Raw genomic sequence first — 21117 nt, forward strand, 5'->3', positions numbered from 1 at the left:
CTTTCCATTATGGTAGAAGGATTATTATTATTATTATTATTATCTTTAATATACATGGTTTAGACTTTAGAGCCTAGGACGATATTAGTGTCATAACTTCATGCTTGTGAGAAGATTCACAGTTTTATCTTTTTAACCCCAATGATAAATAAGACTCAGAGTTCAAATGGTTTTCTAGGTCCAGTTATTTTAATAATGAATCCATCATCCATGGTCCAGCACTGATTTGGCGAGAGGTGGGACTTTAATGCTCTTATGGGTGAATTCCACCATCCAATCAAATGCCATGGATGTTTGATGGAGACCTTGATTTACGGTTTTCATGACAAATTAAATTTGGTGTTGGTGGTTACATACATTCCATTTGCAGGGAGAGCAGTGACGCAAGGAGAGGCATTTTGCAGCCTGCAGGAAACATCAGAGAAAAGGTAAAACTAGTAGGTCTAACAAAGTGGAAGGCAAGGTCAAGGTCAAGTTTCTGGTGTTTTACAGAACACACTTGGTATATGAATATTCCCATGTCATTGATGACAATAAATTGTAAAACTATGAAGCCAGTTAAATACAAAAAATAAGCCATTATATTGACAAACTATAAAAATTCAGGTTGTAGGCAAAATTATTAAGATTATGTTAAGAGTCTGGCTCTAAAAGAAAAATAAACTATATATGTGCGTTTCTCTATGTTTTATTTCTTATTATTGTAGAACACAATAACATACAAGAACAACAGCCACCCACCGCTAAATAAGCCTAAAGGAGCCTGTGTGTATGATTATATAACTTCAGTTGTCTTTTCATTGTCCTGATGACAGACGGTCTTCTTTGTGCAGAGCACCATCTAGCGGCTACCCAACACTCAAGCGTAAGGTTGCTATATTATAGGGTCATATATGATATCATAATAATTATCCGGAGTTTATAAAAAAGCATAAATTCAGAATTCATTCGAACAGGCACTGTCAGATCAGTTACGCAACTTTTGGGGAATCGAATGCCTTGGAAATTAAATTTCCAAGGCATTCGATTCCCCAATTCCGCCAATTAGGACTCTATTCCACTGCATCCATCATGGATGCAGTGGAATAGAGTCCTAATTGGCGATTTGGCGGAGACCATATTGAGTTTGTGCTTGAAATGTACTGTAATTCTGCAAACTGTTAATAAAGATTTCAATCAATCAATCAAACCAATATTGGAAAATGGTCACAGGAAAAATGGAGAGACTGAATGAAGGACTATAGTTGCACTGGAAAGTGTATTTGGATGGCTGGTGCAAGGAGAACTCACCACGCTAAATATCATAACTGAAGTTGTGGACATTGAACTGTCAGATCAGTTACGCAACTTTTGGGAAATCGAATCCGAGGGTCCCTTGGAAATAATCCACATGAAAGAAATGCATTCTGAGAAGGAAAACATGGCAATCACAGGCAGTGTATCCTACAAAGGATATCACTTTGAAAAAGTGTTTGCTGCTGCTCAGCTGCTGCTGCTGCCTGCAATATGTTCCCGAATAAATAATGTATCTGATCAAATAATAAATTCGAAACCCGTGGGGAACTCGGAGTAGCGCGTGTGTTTCAACCATAGACTAAAAAAATAGGTTTCAACCCGGACAAGATAGATAAACTTTTATTCTGAAGAGACCGGCACCGGAAGTCCTATTGCTGCTCCTATTTGCTGGCTTGACACTGACGTTATTATTGGCCGCTCACGGAACATAGGTTAGCTGCTCACGGAACATATGCGAAATAAACTCAAGAAAGCTACATCATCAATTCATCATCATCCCGTTGGATTGATGAGACTATCGCCCCCAAATACAGCCGATCAAGTTCCAAACAGAGGTAATACTATACCCAGTAATACTTAGTGTGATATAAAATGTAACACCCGTAAAGAAGTCCTTTCATTTCAACTTTGGGTGTAGTAGACTAGTAGTAAACCAGTGTGGTGGGGTGTGGATGACGGTTTGTTTATCCTAGCAACGCGTTTCTGATACGGACGAGAGTAATCGATCTACTAAAAGCCAATATAAATACAAATTTGGAATTGACATACTGAAGTGAAAATCGAAAAGGTATTGGGGGTGTACTAAATGACAGTGATATTTAACATACGTAGATCAATGCTGGCCCTTGGCAGTATGGAATTGCTCTTTAATACTGTACTACTGTACTACATCTTGAATGAGTGCAGTACTTGAGCATTTGCATTTTTGGATACTTGATGATGACTATATGACGAATGACGTTATGGCCATTATACATTTCAAAGACAAACATTCTGTTGCATTACTAAGCACACTATTATTATTATTATTATTATTATTACTACTGGTATTATTATTACTACCGGTATTATTATTATTATAGTTAACATTTCTGGAAAATCTTATTTCTTTTTTTGAAACTCTGCCCACTCTGCCCTTCAGTTCAGAGTGGTCTGGTCTGTCCCTTCAGCGAGCAGGAGGACAGTCGACATGGTGAACCATGTTTCGCAAAGTTAAAAAGCGCCACAGCAGCAGCAGCTCCCAAAGTAGTGAGATTAGCACCAAGAGCAAGGTACACACACACACACACACACACACACACACACACACACACACACGTACAGTCTTGTTCTGTTTGGGTGGTCTGTGGACTCTCATGTAGCCTATTGTGTTCTTGTGTTGGGGTAGTCTGTGGACTCTCATGTATTGTGTTCTTGTGTTGGGGTAGTCTGTGCACTCCAGCGTTGATGGACTCTCCAGGTCTAGCACTGTTGCCAGCCTCGACACAGACTCCACCAGAAGCTCAGGTAATATTAGACCAGCGGTTCCCAAACTTTGCGGGATCAGGTCTCATTTCAAAATGTTTTCTGAAAATGTCTCCTACATCCTGACAGTTTTCTGAAAAAGCTATGTCAGTCGTTCTTCGATTTTCCAAAAATAGCAGACCTAGAAAGCTCGTAGCGCGCCACTCGGTGGCATTTAGCATATTATAAATATAATTATTATATTATAATACATTTGTATTGTTTTGCCAAATATCTGGGGGCACACTTGCAATATCCTCACAGCCCACCAGTGGGCCCCAGACCACAGGGTGGGAGTCACAGAATTAGACTATCTACCATAACCAACCATTGCTTGCTTTCAGTTGATCCCTTCTGTCGCTCTTTTGATTGATCAAATTGATTGAATAGTTTTACAGCAGTACAAAAATGCCAAATGGATGAGGAGACCAAATTTAAAACAAGGCAAAAAAAGGCTTGTTTCCATTGTGGTCCATGATTAAACATTCAACACTCAAACAACTTGACCTTTTTGGGCTATTTTCACAATTATAGTATATTCATTTTGATGCAGTAATGGTCTTTTTCTTTTGAGGTCTTAAAAGTCCTTAAATTGACACTTCACTGTCACCTGCTGGGGACTCTCCCCCAAATCATGTGGGGGATCCGCAGGTTGAGAACCATTGTGTGCTAAGTATGTGACTGGTCCCTGTAGGTAACAGCACGTCAGAAACACTGTGTGCTATGTGACTGGTCCCTGTAGGTAACAGAAACACTGTGTGCTATGTGACTGGTCCCCGTAGGTAACAGCACGTCAGAAACATGTGCTGAGTTATGTGTGCTAAGTATGTGACTGGTCCCTGTAGGTAACAGCACGTCAGAAACACTGTGTGCTATGTATGTGACTGGTCCCTGTAGGTAACAGAACCACTGTGTGCTATGTGACTGGTCCCCGTAGGTAACAGCACGTCAGAAACATGTGCTGAGTTCAGGGTCAGATACGTGGGGTCCATTGAGAAGCTCCAGTTTGACATGAGCAAGACCCTGCAGGAGCCTCTGGATCTGATCAACTACATCGATGCTGCTCAGGTAAGAACCTGGAGGCAACTCTGATATGATTCTTTTAACTCGGGTAACAGCCGGGAGACATTTCTGCAGTTATGACTCTTAACTCAGGTAAGAACCTGGAGACATTTCTGTTATGGCTCTTTTCAACTACAATAACTAAGCAAACCGTGCCGTGCCATGAAACAGGTTCTGGATTTGGACCCTGCTCAAGAGGTGGTACTAACCCTGATTTCTGGGCTAGTAAAACCTTTAATCCATTAAAGTGTCCATGACATCAGAGACTGCTAAAATCTAAAATATCTAAAACCACATATTACACACATAAAGACCCCCAGGAAAGTGTTCTAAATCTTCTAAACATCCCTTTAACACTGTTATCCTTACGTATTTGCTACACGATTATACAAATGCCTTAGTTAAAAAATATTGCAGAATGTACAGTACAAGCTCGCAGTATGAACAACAAATGAGAGCATTTCAGGATTTACTTGTTTGCAACTTTGAATACATAATACTGTATCTTGTACTATGAAATTAGTAGCTTATGGGGAACTAGTATCCAGTATACTATCCATTGTACATTGTGTTGAACAATGAGTTCAAATATTAACCCTCAGTTTAAAACAACACTGTTCTCTTTCATAGCAAGATGGACAGCTGCCATTTGTGCCTGGTGATGAGGAGATGGTCCTCGGAGTATCAAAGTATGGTGTCAAAGTGGCCTCACTGGACCAGTGTGTGAGTAGTGGCTTTCCTTAATAAATATCTTATTTATTGAGTTAGTTGATTAGCATAATTAATGATGCATTATCCGTGGCTCGTTGTTACCATGACTGTAACAGCATCCTCATGAGTTAGTTCTCAAAAAGTGAAGTCAGATATTCTTCCTCAAATATTAACACAGCAGGATCAAAATAGACATACTACAGAATATCTGGTCAGTTTGGTCTGACTGGCAGCCACAGTTTTAACGGCTCAACAGTTATGGTCACAATAACGCTTCCCCAGTTCAAAGAATTTTAATATCCAGAGGATCTGTATTGTACTGTGTTTTTGTATATCCAGAGGATCTGTATTGTACTGTGTTTTTGTATGGACATAGTGTTGGGTGCCTGCACATATGCACACATGGCTTCAACGCATGGTGTTGTGTGCAGGCACACTACACTCTGGCCCATTTACATTGAGGTGAAAACTGACATGTTGATTAATGAGCTTTGTCCCTGTCAAATAAATTAAATTAAAAAAAAAAAAAATATTATAAATATTTGGGGTGGGGGGGATGAATAAATCACGCTTAACCCATTCTGACCTGGCACCCATTTTGGTGTTAGCATCATGTTATGCTTTAGCTATTGAAAAATAGCAGATCTACTTCAGATCTATTTTTGAAAAATCGAAGAACGACTGACATTTTTAGAATCTGATCTCAGGTCAGAATGGGTTAATCAGACCAGTGTGTGTCCAGTGGAAACCTGGTATGAATCTGATCTCAGGTCAGAATGGCTTAAGGGAGTAACATAGCGGTATGTATTGTTTTGGTTGTGCAGGATGTGCTGCACCGCCACCCTCTCTACCTGATCGTACGCATGCTGTGCTACGATGATGGTCTGGGTGCAGGAAAGAACCTCTTGGCTCTCAAAACCACAGACACCCAGCAACAGGACTGTACTATCTGGGTCTATCAATGCTGCAGCACGGTACGTGCATATCTCGTGAGACAGAATTTGTCTGTGTGAGCGAGGAGGGAAAGGGGATAAAATGCCATCCATATAAAAAAAATTTTACTCTGACGGGACTGGAGCAGTCGCTCTTTTGCAAATGAATGATTGATTTGATATCCCCCGACTGCCTCATCTTCCTTTTCTACAGGAGCAGGCCCAGTCCATCTGCAAGGTGCTGTCGGCCTCCTTTGACTGTGCCTTGACATCGGACAAGTCCTGAAAGCCAGGAGAAATGGGAGCTCTAGACATTTTCTAAAAGTTGACTGAATGATCGCAACATCGGCAACAGTTTACCAAGAGCCCACCTGGGCAGCATGTTTAGAAATGCATCCCCTTTCTATATTTTACCGAGCATTCATCATGTTCTTGCTAATATTTCTTAAACTTAAATTTACAGTAAATGTGATTATAAGCAACCGCAGCACAGCCCTTTGGTGCAGTTTTACGATTCAACAAGCTAATGGCATGTCATGTCTTTCCCTATCCCATCATCCTTATTTCAAGCCCTGATTTGCTGTGGAATCATCTATAGTGTTTTTCCTTTATTCTGTCCTTCTTTAACCTCAGTTCTTTCTTGTCCTTACAGACCTTGTAAGGTCAAGGTAAGGAAGAGGGTTGCATTTGTTTACATATATCCAAACATGTTGCTCCACTGTGTTTCAGCCCCAAACAGAGCGTATTTAATGTAAATAAGTACAGTCGGTACATAATGTTTTAAACCATCTATAGCAACTGTGTGAGCATTGTAATGAGTGGGAGGCATTACACATGACAATAATGAAACTACATGGTACATGGGATTTCAGAAGATGCTAAACATTGCTTTTTGGGATGGAAGTCCCAGTTGTCAGATTGATACATAATGTATAGTGGTCGCTAGATGACCACGAGGTCCATCACAAAGATACTAGAACTGCACCCCATTTTACATTTGTCATGGGGAATGTTTTTATTGTACATTTTATCTGATGTAATTTTCCTTAACTATGCTGTATTACAAATTCCCAAAAGCTTACCTCGGCTCACTCAAAGAAAAGAAAATAAGTTGCCAGGTGTGTCATGGCAGCGTGTAACTCTGTAAAAGTTTAAATAACTATGTGTACTGTTCACTTACGGAGTGAATTTGGGATGAAAGTTACAATGCAATTGCATTATTTGATATGGTACAATAAAGGAATGTCCTATTTGATAAAGGCCTTTTGATTTATACGGTGTACTTCAACAGGAGTAGGCTTTTTGAGGAGAGGTTTGATTACAGCTACCTTAAAGCAGTGATACTCAACCTCAGGCCCGCGGGTCCATTATGACTAGAGTTGTACTATTACTCGAACGAAAATAAAAGCTTGGGGGGGGGGGGGGGGGGAGATGCAATGCAAATGAAAGACATATACTGTGTATCCCTATTCCCTGACATAATTTTATAGCTAAACGGACAGAATTCTATTTTATTTGAATGATGAAACCCAGCTGCCATTAATAGTTGGAAATTGCGGAAATTGTAATTGTGGAAATGGAAATTGCGGAAATGCGGAAATGGAAATTGCGGAAATGGTAATGGTGGAAATGGAAATTGAGGAAATGGAAATTGCGGAAATGGTAATGGTGGAAATGGAAATTATGGAAATTGCGGAAATGGTAATTGCGGAAATTGCTCTTCAGTTATAGCTATCTATTTTCAGGTAGATTGTTTTATTTTACTCAGTCAGCCATATCACTACTCATTTCTTTTCATGAAAAAGGTCATAGCTGGGTAATCTATTTTCAGGCAAATTGTGTTTATTTTATTTTACTCAGCCATAACAATTTATTTTCTGTTAACCAACTTGCTGGCTGGCAGGCAGGCAGACAGCTACTCATATAGACAGGCAGACAGACAGACAGCTACTCATGGAGAATTGGACAGGCAGGCAGTCAGACAGCTACTCATAGACAGGCAGACAGACAGCTACTCATGGAGAATTGGACAGGCAGGCAGACAGCTACTCATGGACAATTGGACAGGCAGGAAGGCAGACAGCTACTCATAGACAGACAGACAGCTACTCATGGACAATTGGACAGGCAGGAAGGCAGACAGCTACTCATAGACAGACAGACAGCTACTCATAGACAATTGGGCAGGCAGGCAGACAGCTACTCATAGACAGACAGACAGCTACTCATGGACAATTGGACAGGCAGGAAGGCAGACAGCTACTCATAGACAGGCAGACAGACAGCTATTCATGGACAATTAGGCAGGCAGGCAGACAGCTACTCATAGACAGGCAGACAGACAGCTACTCATGGACAATTAGGCAGGCAGGCAGACAGCTACTCAGACAGGCAGACAGACAGCTACTCATGGACAATTGGACAGGCAGGCAGGCAGACAGACAGCTACTCATAGACAGGCAGGCAGACAGCTACTCATAGACAGGCAGACAGTAAGACAGCTACTCATTGACAGACAGACAAATAACTACTCATGGACAGACAGACAGGCAGGCAGGCAGGCAAAGAGCTACTCATGTTATGTTATTATAACAGCTACTCATGTTATGTGCAATAATTTGTGCAGTTATGGAAACAGCTCTTTGTGTTTATGCAAGAAAATGTAACACATTTATTTATTTACATATTGTGTGCATGCACATTGTACTTTGATACATTTTGCGAAAATAAAGCAATTGAAAGAGAGAAGCTATCAAGTATCGTTAATGTCGTAATTTTATCTACTGGCCCCTGGCCCCTTGCCATTTTTGTAATGTGGCCCACAGGTAAATCTATTTGAGTATCCCTGCCTTAAAGGATTGTGGCATGTATAGCCTGTCACCAGGGACATATTGATCATATTGAGCACAGGGATGTACCAACCGGGGCCAGTCTGTCTAGAAAAGGATCTGTGTGTCCAGAGAATCTCGCAAACTGCTGGACCAAATCAGTGGCAAAGCTCTTGTGCACACATAGCTCCACTCCAAATATTTACCTTTTTATAATGGAAGTCAATGTGATGCAGACGCTACGATCAGGCTGAAACCTTTCCCAAATCTAGAGCTACGTTGCAGTATTGTTTTCAATACAAGATAATTCATGTGTCTTTTGAAGACTCTCCAAGATCACCTTTGGGTTATTCCCCATCAGAGGGAGCTCTTGAAACACCATAGTTTTTCTTTTAGTGTCCTCGTGTCCTGAATTATACAGTATGCTCATTCAAAAAGCCAGAGACGCAGACATGCTTTCCATTCAATAGTTTGTGTGCAAGACTATGAAGACAGATATGACAAATTAATTCATGTTTTATTATTCCAGTTTCAGTTTCCCACTTATTTGCACATTGGAATTAAGCATTAATCCATGGTCAAGAGTGAAGTGAGTTATATCCTTAGTTGTGCACATGTTCGTCTGTCAGTTAAGTGTTGTAGACACACATGGAGGTCCAACTTTGTAACCTTTCCATCACCACAGTGCATTAAAAGACATTTACTGCCATTTACATTTAAATATCAACAGTATTTACACATATAGATTATTGAACCTTCCCATTTCCAGTGAGTTAATATGAATGATAAAGGAGAGACAAGTGTGTCAGATATGATTCACAAGTCTCCATCTTTCACAAACCTTGGAAGGCTCTCGTTTCAGGATAAATGTCTAGATATCAACATATAAACAGAGAGAACGAGGGAGTGAGAGTTGCTCTGCAACCAAAATCAAGTTAAGTACATAGAGTGCACTGCAAGAATATTACTTTCATAACACTAAGACTCATAATCTCATCTTTAATATAATAATTCGGAAACCAAGGTGACCTGCAAATGTATGCAAGATAAGTCTGAAGCTGTATGAAAGAATCTGTTCTTTCTGCAAGGATGTAAAATAGTGTGAAATAAATATAGTACTGAACATCTGCAGTCTGTGAGTGTGCTTCCTCAAAGGCAAGAGGGAGACCCAAAACACGCTGCACCGGTCTGTGCATTTGTTCTCATTCCCTCACTATTTTCCCCCCTCAGTTTCGGTCACTTGGATGTTTTCAATGCTCAGCTCATGTTGCTTTACACTTCATTGTACGCCGGTGTTGCATGGTCAACATAGCTGATATACAAGCTCTCAATGTGTCGCAGAAGCAACGCATTGTGAGCTTGTAGATCTGAAGTACACATCAGGCGTTGGACTGGATACACAAACACTTTTCCACAAATGTCCTTCTCTAATAAGGCAGGTGACGGGCGAAGGAAGTGTGGTCAGCATGAGGGGATAAAGCAGAAACCCCTCAGCCAACAGGAAGAATGACAGGTTCAAGTATAGGTGGTTTCCTGACTGGTTCACTTCCAGTCGTTGCCATCAATAAACCTAAAAATAGCAAAGGGAGAAGGAACTACAGTGTGCTGCTATCATAACAGATATTCTCCACACGCAAGTAGTATAAGTAAGAACAACTAGTATCTGTAGCTGGAAATAGACATGGAGGAATGACGGATCGAAGAATATCACGGCAGATATGCGACACGGGAGTTCATCCGCAGTGCAGTTCTATATTACTCTCATTCACATGGAGAAACACATTGCACAAAACAACACGCACTCTCCACCGACAGCGGGCTCTCCCAGGTGTGATGACGATTTAGAAGGCTATTTTTACATGCGGGGCAGAGTCCTTTCCCCACCACACAACCTTCCGATGCCAGTCTGTCTTTGAAACAGGGACAGAGAGAACTGCTTTGAGGGCACTCGGGGCAGCTACTAGCATATTCCTGGGTTAGCACCATTTAGAAAGTCTGCCGGACTACTATAGGGTTCAAAAAGTGTCACCTATAAGCAATTTAAGTTGTTCATGCGCAGAGGTGGAATGTTAACATGTCGATTATGTATATTCACATTTACAGTTACTACTGCGTTTAAATTTCTGTAGTCTCTCTGTACGATCTTTTTTTCTTTTCTTTTTTTTAAAGCACATTCTATACAATGCACCTGAACATAAGACTATGGTCGAATGGAATACTGTAAGAGCCTTCATTACGTCAAATATCTCGTCTTATGTTGTAACCAGCTGGATAAAGAAGTGGAAAGTGCATTTATTTAGCGAGAGGTCATTTAACTACAATCATCATTTTTTTAAATGTTATAGTCCGCGTCAGAAGAACCAATCATAAACAACGAGACATTAAAACCCATCTAATCCCAGGAGTCCCTGGGGTTTGGTCATTAACCCATTCTAGACGGGAACCCCTTTTGGTGTTAGCATTATGTTATGCTTTAGCTATTGAAAAATAGCAGATCTACAAGCTCATAGCGCCACCGAGTGGCTCGCTACGAGCTTGTAGGTCTGCTATTTTTGAAAAATCGAAGAACGACTGACATTTTTTAAATCTGATCTCAGGTCAGAATGGGTTAATCAGACCAGTGTGTGTCCAGTGGAAACCTCGTATGAATCTGATCTCAGGTCAGAATGGGTTCCTGGAGTGGACCTCCTCGTGGTGTCAGGAGAGCCTCGCTGTGCTGTAGCCAGTGGTGGAAAGTAACAGAGTACATTTACTTAAGTACTGTACTTGAGTACAACTTTGAAGTATTTATACCTTACTTGAGTAATTCCAATTTCCAGTACTTTTACTTCTATTCCACTACATCTCAGAGGCAAATATTGTACTTTTACTCCGCTACAATAATTTGAAAAGTTTAGTTACTAGTTACTTTGTAGACAATGTGTCGCATCGCACTGCATTGTTGAGCTTGTAGATCGGCTATTTTCAAAAGATTTTTATGCATTTGAAAACTTGAACTGGGACATTCTGCACAATGAGTACCGGCAATTTCACTTTTGGTACTTTAAGTACATGCTGAGACCAATACTTTTGTACTTTTACTCAAGTAAATTCTGAACAGCGGACCTTTACTTGTAACGAAGTACTTCTACAGTACACTGCACTGTGCCGTAGCCATGGTGACCGCCACGGCTGGCGAGACCGACCACTGCTCCGTTTTAAGAGCTTTGCTAACGATGGCGATGGGCGGGGCTTCGATGACGATGGGGCGGGGCCTCGATGACGATGGGCGGGGCCTCGCGGGTCAGCAGACACAGGAAGTTGGGAGGACTCGCAGTGCGTCATGTGACACCCGCGGTCGCATTTCAGTCAACAATGAAGTGGACAAACGTGACCGGGAAGGCTCCTCTTCTCATTGGTTCCCCTTCTATGTGGCCCAGCTGTGAAACGGGAAGAGAGAGCGGATCGTTAGCCGATACAGTTATATCAAATGGACGCACGCACGATGCTTACTACCACTACTGCATGTAGGACAGGGAAGAAGGAAGGAAGGCTGGGACCTGGGGATTTGGACTCCCAAAGTAGGGTCTGGGGACCCTCAGGGGACCTTGAGAGAGTTCCAGCAGGTCCCCTGTAGAGCAACAGTTAAGCTCCATTTAATCAGACCAGTGTGTGTCCAGTGGAAACCTCGTATGAATCTGATCTCAGGTCAGAATGGGTTAATCAGACCAGTGTGTGTCCAGTGGAAACCTCGTATGAATCTGATCTCAGGTCAGAATGGGTTAAAGTTTCAGCTAGATGAAAATAGCCGATCGGTAATCTCACGACGCGTTGTGAGCCTGCAGATAGGCTATTTTAATTTTTCTTTTGACAAATGTTCTCTTATTTCCGTGACCAAATACATATGGATTTGGGGGTCCTTGACATGAAAACGTCCGAGAGCCACTGCCCTAACAACAGGCCGTCCACACAGAGAATGAGAGAGTGACTAAATACGGTCATATTATGCGGAGGTGGCTCGCAGGAAAACAAGCTGCAGCTGGTCTGTGTTCAGACTCGGGGCTCAGCAGAGGAAGGAACAGCAGAGTGGGGGGGGGGGGGGGGGGGGATGTGGAGAGGAGAGGGGAGGGGAGGTATGTAGGGAGGGGAGGGGGGGGGGGGGGGGTCTATTGGCCAGAATGAGGTCATCGCCTTGTGCTTTGGGCCACCATGGTTACTGGGAACTGGAGTCGCTGGATGTCGTTTGTGAATGGGCCACATTTGGACCCTGTGCTGGACTGGAAGAATGCATTCAGTACGGTTTTGTTCTCGCGTCCAAGTGGGTGCATGAGGGGAAGCGAATATGCATGCACGAGTGAAACAAAAATAAACAACGAGGGGAAGTGAACACAAAACAAACACGTGCACGGCGAGGAGACACTCACCCACCACTCCTGGTCCTCCTCCCCGTCCACCACGATCACCTCCCCCTCAGAGAAGGTCAGCTCGTCTGGGTTGTCTGCTATGCAGTTGTAGATGGCTTTCACTCGCTTTGGCCTCTGCTTCTGGGAGAGACACGTGCACACGTGAGCACAGATGCACAGAAATCAAGACACACTTGTTGGTTCAGGCTCATAGAAGAGAGAGTTATACGTTTACAGTTCTAAAAATAAAAATGACTATAGCAGGAAAAACTGCCTCTGAGCTGAAGACTTAAGACCCTGTCGTTTTAGTCTGACTGTAAATTGTGCAAATAAGCTTTGAAGACAAGACACAGAGCAAACCAAAGAGAAATGAGCAACTATGTAGCTGTTCTCAGGCTACAGTAGCTGAAGTCAACTATGTAGCTGTTCTCAGGCTACAGTAGCTGAAGTCAACTATGTAGCTGTTCTCAGGCTACAGTAGCTGAAGTCAACTATGTAGCTGTTCTCAGGCTACAGTAGCTGAAGTCAACTATGTAGCTGTTCTCAGGCTACAGTAGCTGAAGTCAAGTAAAGTTAACCATTTGAACCCTATATACTTCATTGACCAGACCCCCCCCCCCCTCTACTCCTAATCTCTGTCAAAAATAGCTAATCAAAACCTCAAAATAGATCTTACAATGATTACAATTGTCCACTGAATGTACACCTATTATTATTTGCCTATTATTAAGATATGCTCAGAAAAGGGATGCTAAGGTTACAGTCATTAATGTAAACATTATTGCTAGCCCCTAGCATAAGTCATACAGTGGGTCTGTAATCATAAAAACTGATTCAAACCGTTCCCTACTTTCATTAACATTGTTAACTTTGACTCCTTTGCACTGTTATGTCCCCTCAAGGCCTACACTACAGGAAGGAAACTGGACACTGGAAACATTTAGACAATAGGTCAACATGCAGAGCAAATTAGAGCCGTACTGTGCTGCACGTTTATATCCAAGTCAATTCACTCCTAACGGAAAACAATGCCAATAGTTTACTCAATGAACACGCACTCGACAATACATTAACCCATTCTGACCAGACGTAGAAATTAAAAAAATGTCTTATTTAAAATGTATTTTTTTCCTGAAAAAACTCATGTTTCTATATCAGTGGTTCTCAATATTTCATGTCAAGGACCCTCAAAAATATATGAAATTGGCCGCTGACCCCGATCTGAAAATGTGTTGTTTCAGGGACCCCCCAGAAGCAAAGATTTGAGTTAAAAACGTTTGCTCTGAAAGAGTATATATTCAAAGCTTTGCACCACATGTTCATGATTTTTGAAAAAATAGCAGACCTACAAGCTCGTAGCGCGCCACTCGGTGGCGCGCTATGAGCTTGTAGATCTGCTATTTTTCAACAGCTAAATTATAACAATGTTTAAAACACCAAAAGGGGTTCCCACCCAAAATGGGTTAATGAACCAGGTGGAAACAATGACAAACTTACAGGATAGGCTTTCCTAGGCATGGGGGCCGGAGGCAGAGATTGACCCACAGAGTTCTGGGGGCTGCTCGGCACTTCCTTTGCTGGAAACGGGAAGAGGAAATGCCATCAGAGTGAAAAAAAAACACAAACTTTCCACAGGAGAAACGGTACTCAGCAGATAGTAAAAACACGTGTGGCATTGTAATCGACTCGTTGTGGTGATATCACAACTTGTCCCAAGCTCAAAAGATACAAGTTGTTATTCTGCTTCCTTATCTATTTACTCACCTGGTCTCTCAATGGAGCCTGTGCGATTCAGAGGACCTCTGCTGAAGTTCTTGTCGTTGCTGAAACAGGCAAAGGTGCATGTTGAGTTTTGGCTGCTGAAGGATTCACTAATAACTAGGGATGCACCGAAATTGAAATTCTTGGCCGAAACCGAATACCGAATATAGGAAACAGTTGGCCGAAAACCGAATACCGAATATCCGAATATGATTAATATTATACATCTTTTTTCCTACCATTGCTGTCATGGCCGTACCTTAAAGCTACCTGATTTATGGCAAAATAAATGGTTATGGCAAAACTTAACTTAAATAATAATCACTATTATGGGTCCATAAAACATTTATTCAGCCCTTTTGAATGCATTAATTGCATACACTATTCGGTGATATATTTTCTGCCTATTTGGGCCGAAACCGAATAGGCCGAAAATGCATTTTTAGCCATTTTCTGCCGAATATTTTCTGCGGCCGAATATTCGGTGCATCACTACTAATAACCATGAATGGTACATCGATATACGACCCGTTTGTCTCGGTCCAAATTAAGGCCTTTACTGACACTGTAGACCTGAGATCAGATTCTAAAAATGTCTTTTACATCCTGACAGTTTTCTGAAAAAGCTATGTTTCTATGTCAGTCGTTCTTCGATTTAAAAAAAATAGCAGACCTAAAAAGCTCGTAGCGCGCCACTCGGTGGCGCGCTACGAGCTTGTAGATCTGCTACAATAACTACAATTAACTACCAGTTAGAGCAACCACTAATGAGAGAGAAAAGTAGCTCCCAGATTCAAAAGGTAGGACGACGTATAGGTTGCACCAGGTCTGAATGAGAGTAGTCAGGTAGGCAAAATAATATCCATTCGGCTGTGTTTGTGTGTGTGTGTGTGTGTGTGTGTGTGTGTGTCAGTGTTGTCTCACCTCCCTACAGGAGACTTGGGTGGCATTGTTCTAGTGCCAGGTGGTCCTTGGCTGGGCTTCGACTGCATCGCTTCCATCACACTCACTGTCTTACCTAAGAGACACAATGCCAACAACTTAGTCCAAGTCAAGTGTCCACATTTTTCAAATTGTCCAAAATTTTCAAAAACCTATTGTTTCCACATGCCACCAGCACACAACAAAGTATAACATTATAACACTACATGCAACTCTTGCAATTCAATTTCAAGTAATATATCAGTGAAACATATTTTTAAGTGTATTTTGGCAGAGAATGACACAACATTCAGAGGACTGCAGAACGGGTGTTTCACCTCCGGTCGAGGTGAGCCTCAGAGGGGGTACAGGGGGGTGCATGTTGGGCGGGTCAGAAGAGGATCTCTGTCGGCCAGCCAGGTCTAAAGAACCAGGCTTCCAGCTGGACGCCGAGGGTTGACCCATCCCTCCCAGGCCGGATAACTGGGCTGAGAGAGAGAGAGAGAGAGAGAGAGAGAGATGGGGAAACGAGTTAGAGACAGAGATAAAGAAAAACCTAGGAGGGAGGAGTAAGAGTTATGGAAATGGAAGGTATAAACGCAGAGTGAGCAGCGACAGAAAAGGCTTATGATGGAAAAGACGGGGCGACTGAAGACAGAACGCATTACAACACACTTGCTAGAAGGAGCAGCCGCTTTAGCCCATTTTGAGCGGAAACCCCTTTTGGTGTTAGCATTATGTTATGGTTTAGCTATTGAAAAATAGCAGATCTACAAGCTCATAGCGCGCCACCGAGTGGCGCGCTACGAGCTTGTAGGTCTGCTATTTTTGAAAAAATCGAAGAACGACTGACATAGAAACATAGCTTTTTCAGAAAACTGTCAGGATGTATACAGAAGACATTTTTAGAATCTGATCTCAGGTCAGAATGGGTTAGAAGTCCAGCCGTTTCAGTTTGAGTTTAATTGAGAGAGACAGTTAATGGGGAGAGGGAATGTGGAGCATGTGGGGCTTGCCTTGCAGCGGGCAGATCGCCTCCGCTCTGCACTCCTGGCACGGCTCCAGACAGCCACTAATGTTATTAACCCATTCTGACCGGGAACCCGTTTTGGTGTTCAGCATCATGTTATGCTTTAGCTATTGAAAAATAGCAGATCTACAAGCTCGTAGCGCGCCACCGAGTGGCGCGCTACGAGCTTGTAGGTCTGCTATTTTTGAAAAATCGAAGAACGACTGACATTTTTTAGAATCTGATCTCAGGTCAGAATGGGTTAATCAGTCCAGTGTGTGTCCAGTGGAAACCTCGTATGAATCTGATCTCAGGTCAGAATGGGTTAAATACCAACTCTAAAGGCACAGGCGCCACACGCCGCCATGGAGAGCAGACCTGTATCCAAGACAGGTAGACGTCCATCAATACAGGCATTGTGCTTCCCCAATCGTCCAAAAAGACCATCATTGCTGAATTCAGCAATTCCTCCAAAAGGTCTTATTTTTACAACTACACTAGTAGAACTACGGTAGTTTGAACTTAAAAAGACACCCCTGTTCTCTGCAACACCAGTGAAGATAAAAGGGAGGGTTAAGACATGCAGCTGTTATAGTGGATTCAAACAGCCCTGGATTCTAGTGGTACCGGCCCTCTTCCACTCTTTAAAGGGGTTCTAGTGGTACCGGCCTCTTACACTCTTTAAAGGGGTTCTAGTGGTACCGACCCTCTTCCACTCTTTAAAGGGGTTCTAGTGGTACCGGCCTCTTCCACTCTTTAAAGGGGTTCTAGTGGTACCGACCCTCTTCCACTCTTTAAAGGGGTTCTAGTGGTACCGACCCTCTTCCACTCTTTAAAGGGGTTCTAGTGGTACCGGCGTCTTCCACTCTTTAAAGGGGTTCTAGTGGTACCGGTCTCTTCCACTCTTTAAAGGGGTTCTAGTGGTACCGGCCTCTTCCACTCTTTAAAGGGGTTCTAGTGGTACCGGCCTCTTCCACTCTTTAAAGGGGTTCTAGTGGTACCGACCCTCTTCCACTCTTTAAAGGGGTTCTAGTGGTACCGACCCTCTTCCACTCTTTAAAGGGGTTCTAGTGGTATCGGTCTCTTCCACTCTTTAAAGGGGTTCTAGTGGTACCGACCCTCTTCCACTCTTTAAAGGGGTTCTAGTGGTACCGGCCTCTTCCACTCTTTAAAGGGGTTCTAGTGGTACCGACCCTCTTCCACTCTTTAAAGGGGTTCTAGTGGTACCGACCCTCTTCCACTCTTTAAAGGGGTTCTAGTGGTACCGACCCTCTTCCACTCTTTAAAGGGGTTCTAGTGGTACCGACCCTCTTCCACTCTTTAAAGGGGTTCTAGTGGTACCGACCCTCTTCCACTCTTTAAAGGGGTTCTAGTGGTGCCGCCCTCTTCCACTCTTTAAAGGGGTTCTAGTGGTACCGACCCTCTTCCACTCTTTAAAGGGGTTCTAGTGGTACCAGCCTCTTCCACTCTTTAAAGGGGTTCTAGTGGTACCGACCCTCTTCCACTCTTTAAAGGGGTTCTAGTGGTACCGGCCTCTTCCACTCTTTAAAGGGGTTCTAGTGGTATCGGTCTCTTCCACTCTTTAAAGGGGTTCTAGTGGTACCGGCCTCTTCCACTCTTTAAAGGGGTTCTAGTGGTACCGGCCTCTTCCACTCTTTAAAAGTGGTTCTAGTGGTACCGCCCTCTTCCACTCTTTAAAGGGGTTCTAGTGGTACCGGCCTCTTCCACTCTTTAAAGGGGTTCTAGTGGTACCGCCCTCTTCCACTCTTTAAAGGGGTTCTAGTGGTACCGACCCTCTTCCACTCTTTAAAGGGGTTCTAGTGGTACCGGCCTCTTCCACTCTTTAAAGGGGTTCTAGTGGTACCAGCCTCTTCCACTCTTTAAAGGGGTTCTAGTGGTACCGACCCTCTTCCACTCTTTAAAGGGGTTCTAGTGGTACCGACCCTCTTCCACTCTTTAAAGGGGTTCTAGTGGTACCGACCCTCTTCCACTCTTTAAAGGGGTTCTAGTGGTACCGACCCTCTTCCACTCTTTAAAGGGGTTCTAGTGGTACCGACCCTCTTCCACTCTTTAAAGGGGTTCTAGTGGTACCGGCCTCTTCCACTCTTTAAAGGGGTTCTAGTGGTACCGGCCTCTTCCACTCTTTAAAGGGGTTCTAGTGGTACCGACCCTCTTCCACTCTTTAAAGGGGTTCTAGTGGTACCGACCCTCTTCCACTCTTTAAAGGGGTTCTAGTGGTACCGGCCTCTTCCACTCTTTAAAGGGGTTCTAGTGGTACCGGCCTCTTCCACTCTTTAAAGGGGTTCTAGTGGTACCGCCCTCTTCCACTCTTTAAAGGGGTTCTAGTGGTATCGGTCTCTTCCACTCTTTAAAGGGGTTCTAGTGGTACCGACCTCTTCCACTCTTTAAAGGGGTTCTAGTGGTACCGGCCTCTTCCACTCTTTAAAGGGGTTCTAGTGGTACCGCCCTCTTCCACTCTTTAAAGGGGTTCTAGTGGTATCGGTCTCTTCCACTCTTTAAAGGGGTTCTAGTGGTACCGGCCTCTTCCACTCTTTGAAGGGGTTCTAGTGGTACCGGCCTCTTCCACTCTTTAAAGGGGTTCTAGTGGTACCGGCCTCTTCCACTCTTTAAAAGGGTTCTAGTGGTACCGCCCTCTTCCACTCTTTAAAGGGGTTCTAGTGGTACCGGCCTTCTTCCACTCTTTAAAAGGGTTCTAGTGGTACCAGCCTCTTCCACTCTTTAAAAGGGGTTCTAGTGGTACCGGCTTCTTCCACTCTTTAAAGGGCTTCTAGTGGTACCGGCCTCTTCCACTCTTTAAAGGGGTTCTAGTGGTACCGGCCTCTTCCACTCTTTAAAGGGGTTCTAGTGGTACCGGCCTCTTCCACTCTTTAAAGGGGTTCTAGTGGTACCGGCCTCTTCCACTCTTTAAAGGGGTTCTAGTGGTACCGGCCTCTTCCACTCTTTAAAGGGGTTCTAGTGGTACCGGCCTCTTCCACTCTTTAAAGGGGTTCTAGTGGTACCGACCCTCTTCCACTCTTTAAAGGGGTTCTAGTGGTACCGCCCTCTTCCACTCTTTAAAGGGGTTCTAGTGGCACCGGCCCTCTTCCACTCTTTAAAGGGGTTCTAGTGGTACCAGCCTCTTCCACTCTTTAAAGGGGTTCTAGTGGTACCGGCCTCTTCCACTCTTTAAAGGGGTTCTAGTGGTACCGGCCTCTTCCACTCTTTAAAGGGGTTCTAGTGGTACCGGCCTCTTCCACTCTTTAAAGGGGTTCTAGTGGTACCGGCCTCTTCCACTCTTTAAAGGGGTTCTAGTGGTACCGACCCTCTTCCACTCTTTAAAGGGGTTCTAGTGGTACCGGCCTCTTCCACTCTTTAAAGGGGTTCTAGTGGTACCGACCCTCTTCCACTCTTTAAAGGGGCTCAACAACTTGCTAGAAAAGTGTTCCCTGACTCACTTTCTGCTGCTCCCTATCCAAAGACCTCATTGGTGCTGAAATAGGTCAGAACAAAGTCACAGCCCAATGCCACTCATCCGTGTGCTACTTAACCCATTCTGACCTGAGATCAGATTCATACGAGGTTTCCACTAGGACACACACTGGTCTGATTAATCCATTCTGACCTGAGATCAGATTCTAGAAAAATGTCAGTCGTTCTTCGATTTTTCAAAAATAGCAGACCTACAAGCTCGTATCGCGCCACTCGGTGGCGCGATATGAGCTTGTAGATCTGCTATTTTTCAATAGCTAAAGCATAACATGATGCCAACACCAAAATGGGTGCCCGGTCAGAATGGGTTAAGGAAAAGATCACAGCTGTCAAAAGACATGCAGGAGAACTGACACAGACCGCAGCCAAACGAGACCATTCAATTTGAGATCATACCAAAATGACACTGTATAAATAGCAGTCCCAAAGCAAGACAGACAAGCGGGTAATGGCTTATCCAACATCATCCTTTAAATCAATACATATTCAAAACAAATGGTAGAATGATCAATAAAACACTTCTGGATAAACATATTTCATCACTTTGAATGGTTTTGACTTATTATTTATTCCTCCTTCCGGCAACCGCCTTCGTTTTTCTTAACCGGGAAAGCATCCGCATCATTTAAAATGTGTGCGTTGGCTATTCAAAAATAGCAGATATACAAGCTCACAGTGCGTCACAGATGCACAACAGAGTTTGTGCATCTGCTATTTTTGAGAACTACAGACTTAGAAGGCCTTTTCGTAGAATCGGCCTCATGGGTCTTCTTAAAGGAGAATTCCATGCTAGAATGCTTTCTTATCTTTCTTACCTTTCTTTGTAGTCGTTACGTCCCCACCAAAGAGGTCCAGGTGTTTTTTTTGTGCAAAAACTCCTTATTGGCTATTTTCCCTACCATAAGCCCTCAATGAATTGCATTGCATTGAATGGGAATTGAATGGGGCTATGGGGTGTTATGCTAATTTGCTTATTTCCATCGAAAGAAGTAGTAAAGTGTGCCGCAGCTGCCGCTTGGATATTATTTACATTATGAAGAGAGGATATATACAAAGAAATTATAATTTTGAGCGATGGAAATAAGCGAATTAGCACAACACCCCATAGCCCCATTCAATTCCCATTCAATTCAATGCAATTCATTTATGGTAGGGAAATAGCCAATAAGGAGCTTTTGCACAAAATAACACCTGGACCTCTTTGGTGGGGACGTAACAACTAC

At 43.2% G+C, this 21117-nt stretch overlaps 2 protein-coding genes across 7 annotated transcripts in view; one reads left to right on the forward strand and one right to left on the reverse strand.

The window, feature by feature from the left end:
• Positions 1–1713: 1713 nt before the first annotated feature.
• Positions 1714–6763, forward strand: itgb1bp1 (integrin beta 1 binding protein 1). Of its 2 annotated transcripts, none has more exons than XM_080783601.1 (7): positions 1714–1850; positions 2438–2567; positions 2724–2802; positions 3737–3867; positions 4492–4584; positions 5397–5546; positions 5719–6763. In XM_080783601.1, the coding sequence occupies exons 2-7, from the start codon at positions 2496–2498 to the stop codon at positions 5788–5790; spliced, it is 597 nt and encodes a 198-aa protein (XP_080639727.1). In that variant the 5' UTR covers positions 1714–1850; positions 2438–2495; the 3' UTR covers positions 5791–6763. The 2 variants fall into 2 exon arrangements, with proteins under 2 accessions (XP_080639727.1, XP_080639728.1); XM_080783602.1 differs by having other exon boundaries at positions 1721–1865; positions 2473–2567.
• A 2069-nt stretch (positions 6764–8832) lies between these two features.
• The window catches only part of asap2a (ArfGAP with SH3 domain, ankyrin repeat and PH domain 2a), an 80594-nt gene continuing 68309 nt past the window's right edge, over positions 8833–21117 (reverse strand). For 2 of the 5 annotated variants that reach the window (XM_080784868.1, XM_080784865.1), the window contains 6 exons: positions 15735–15884; positions 15400–15493; positions 14479–14537; positions 14212–14291; positions 12736–12855; positions 8833–11751 (listed from right to left, as the gene is read on the reverse strand). In XM_080784868.1, the coding sequence (XP_080640994.1) occupies positions 11677–11751; positions 12736–12855; positions 14212–14291; positions 14479–14537; positions 15400–15493; positions 15735–15884 (578 nt within the window). In that variant the 3' untranslated portion in view covers positions 8833–11676. The remainder of the gene's footprint in view (positions 11752–12735; positions 12856–14211; positions 14292–14478; positions 14538–15399; positions 15494–15734; positions 15885–21117) is intronic. The other 3 variants (XR_013965446.1, XM_080784867.1, XM_080784866.1) reach the window with 3 other exon arrangements.

This window comes from Protomyctophum bolini (genome assembly GCF_963924005.1).
Source record: "Protomyctophum bolini genome assembly, chromosome: 15".
NCBI classification, from domain to species: domain Eukaryota; kingdom Metazoa; phylum Chordata; class Actinopteri; order Myctophiformes; family Myctophidae; genus Protomyctophum; species Protomyctophum bolini.

Bases quoted from the DNA above. Each gene is read 5' to 3' on its own strand.
- itgb1bp1 (XM_080783601.1), top strand. From the start codon at position 2,496: ATGTTTCGCAAAGTTAAAAAGCGCCACAGCAGCAGCAGCTCCCAAAGT. The intron at 2,803-3,736 runs GTAATATTAGAC...TGGTCCCCGTAG, and splicing joins AGACTCCACCAGAAGCTCAG to GTAACAGCACGTCAGAAACA. The intron at 5,547-5,718 runs GTACGTGCATAT...CCTTTTCTACAG, and splicing joins TCTATCAATGCTGCAGCACG to GAGCAGGCCCAGTCCATCTG.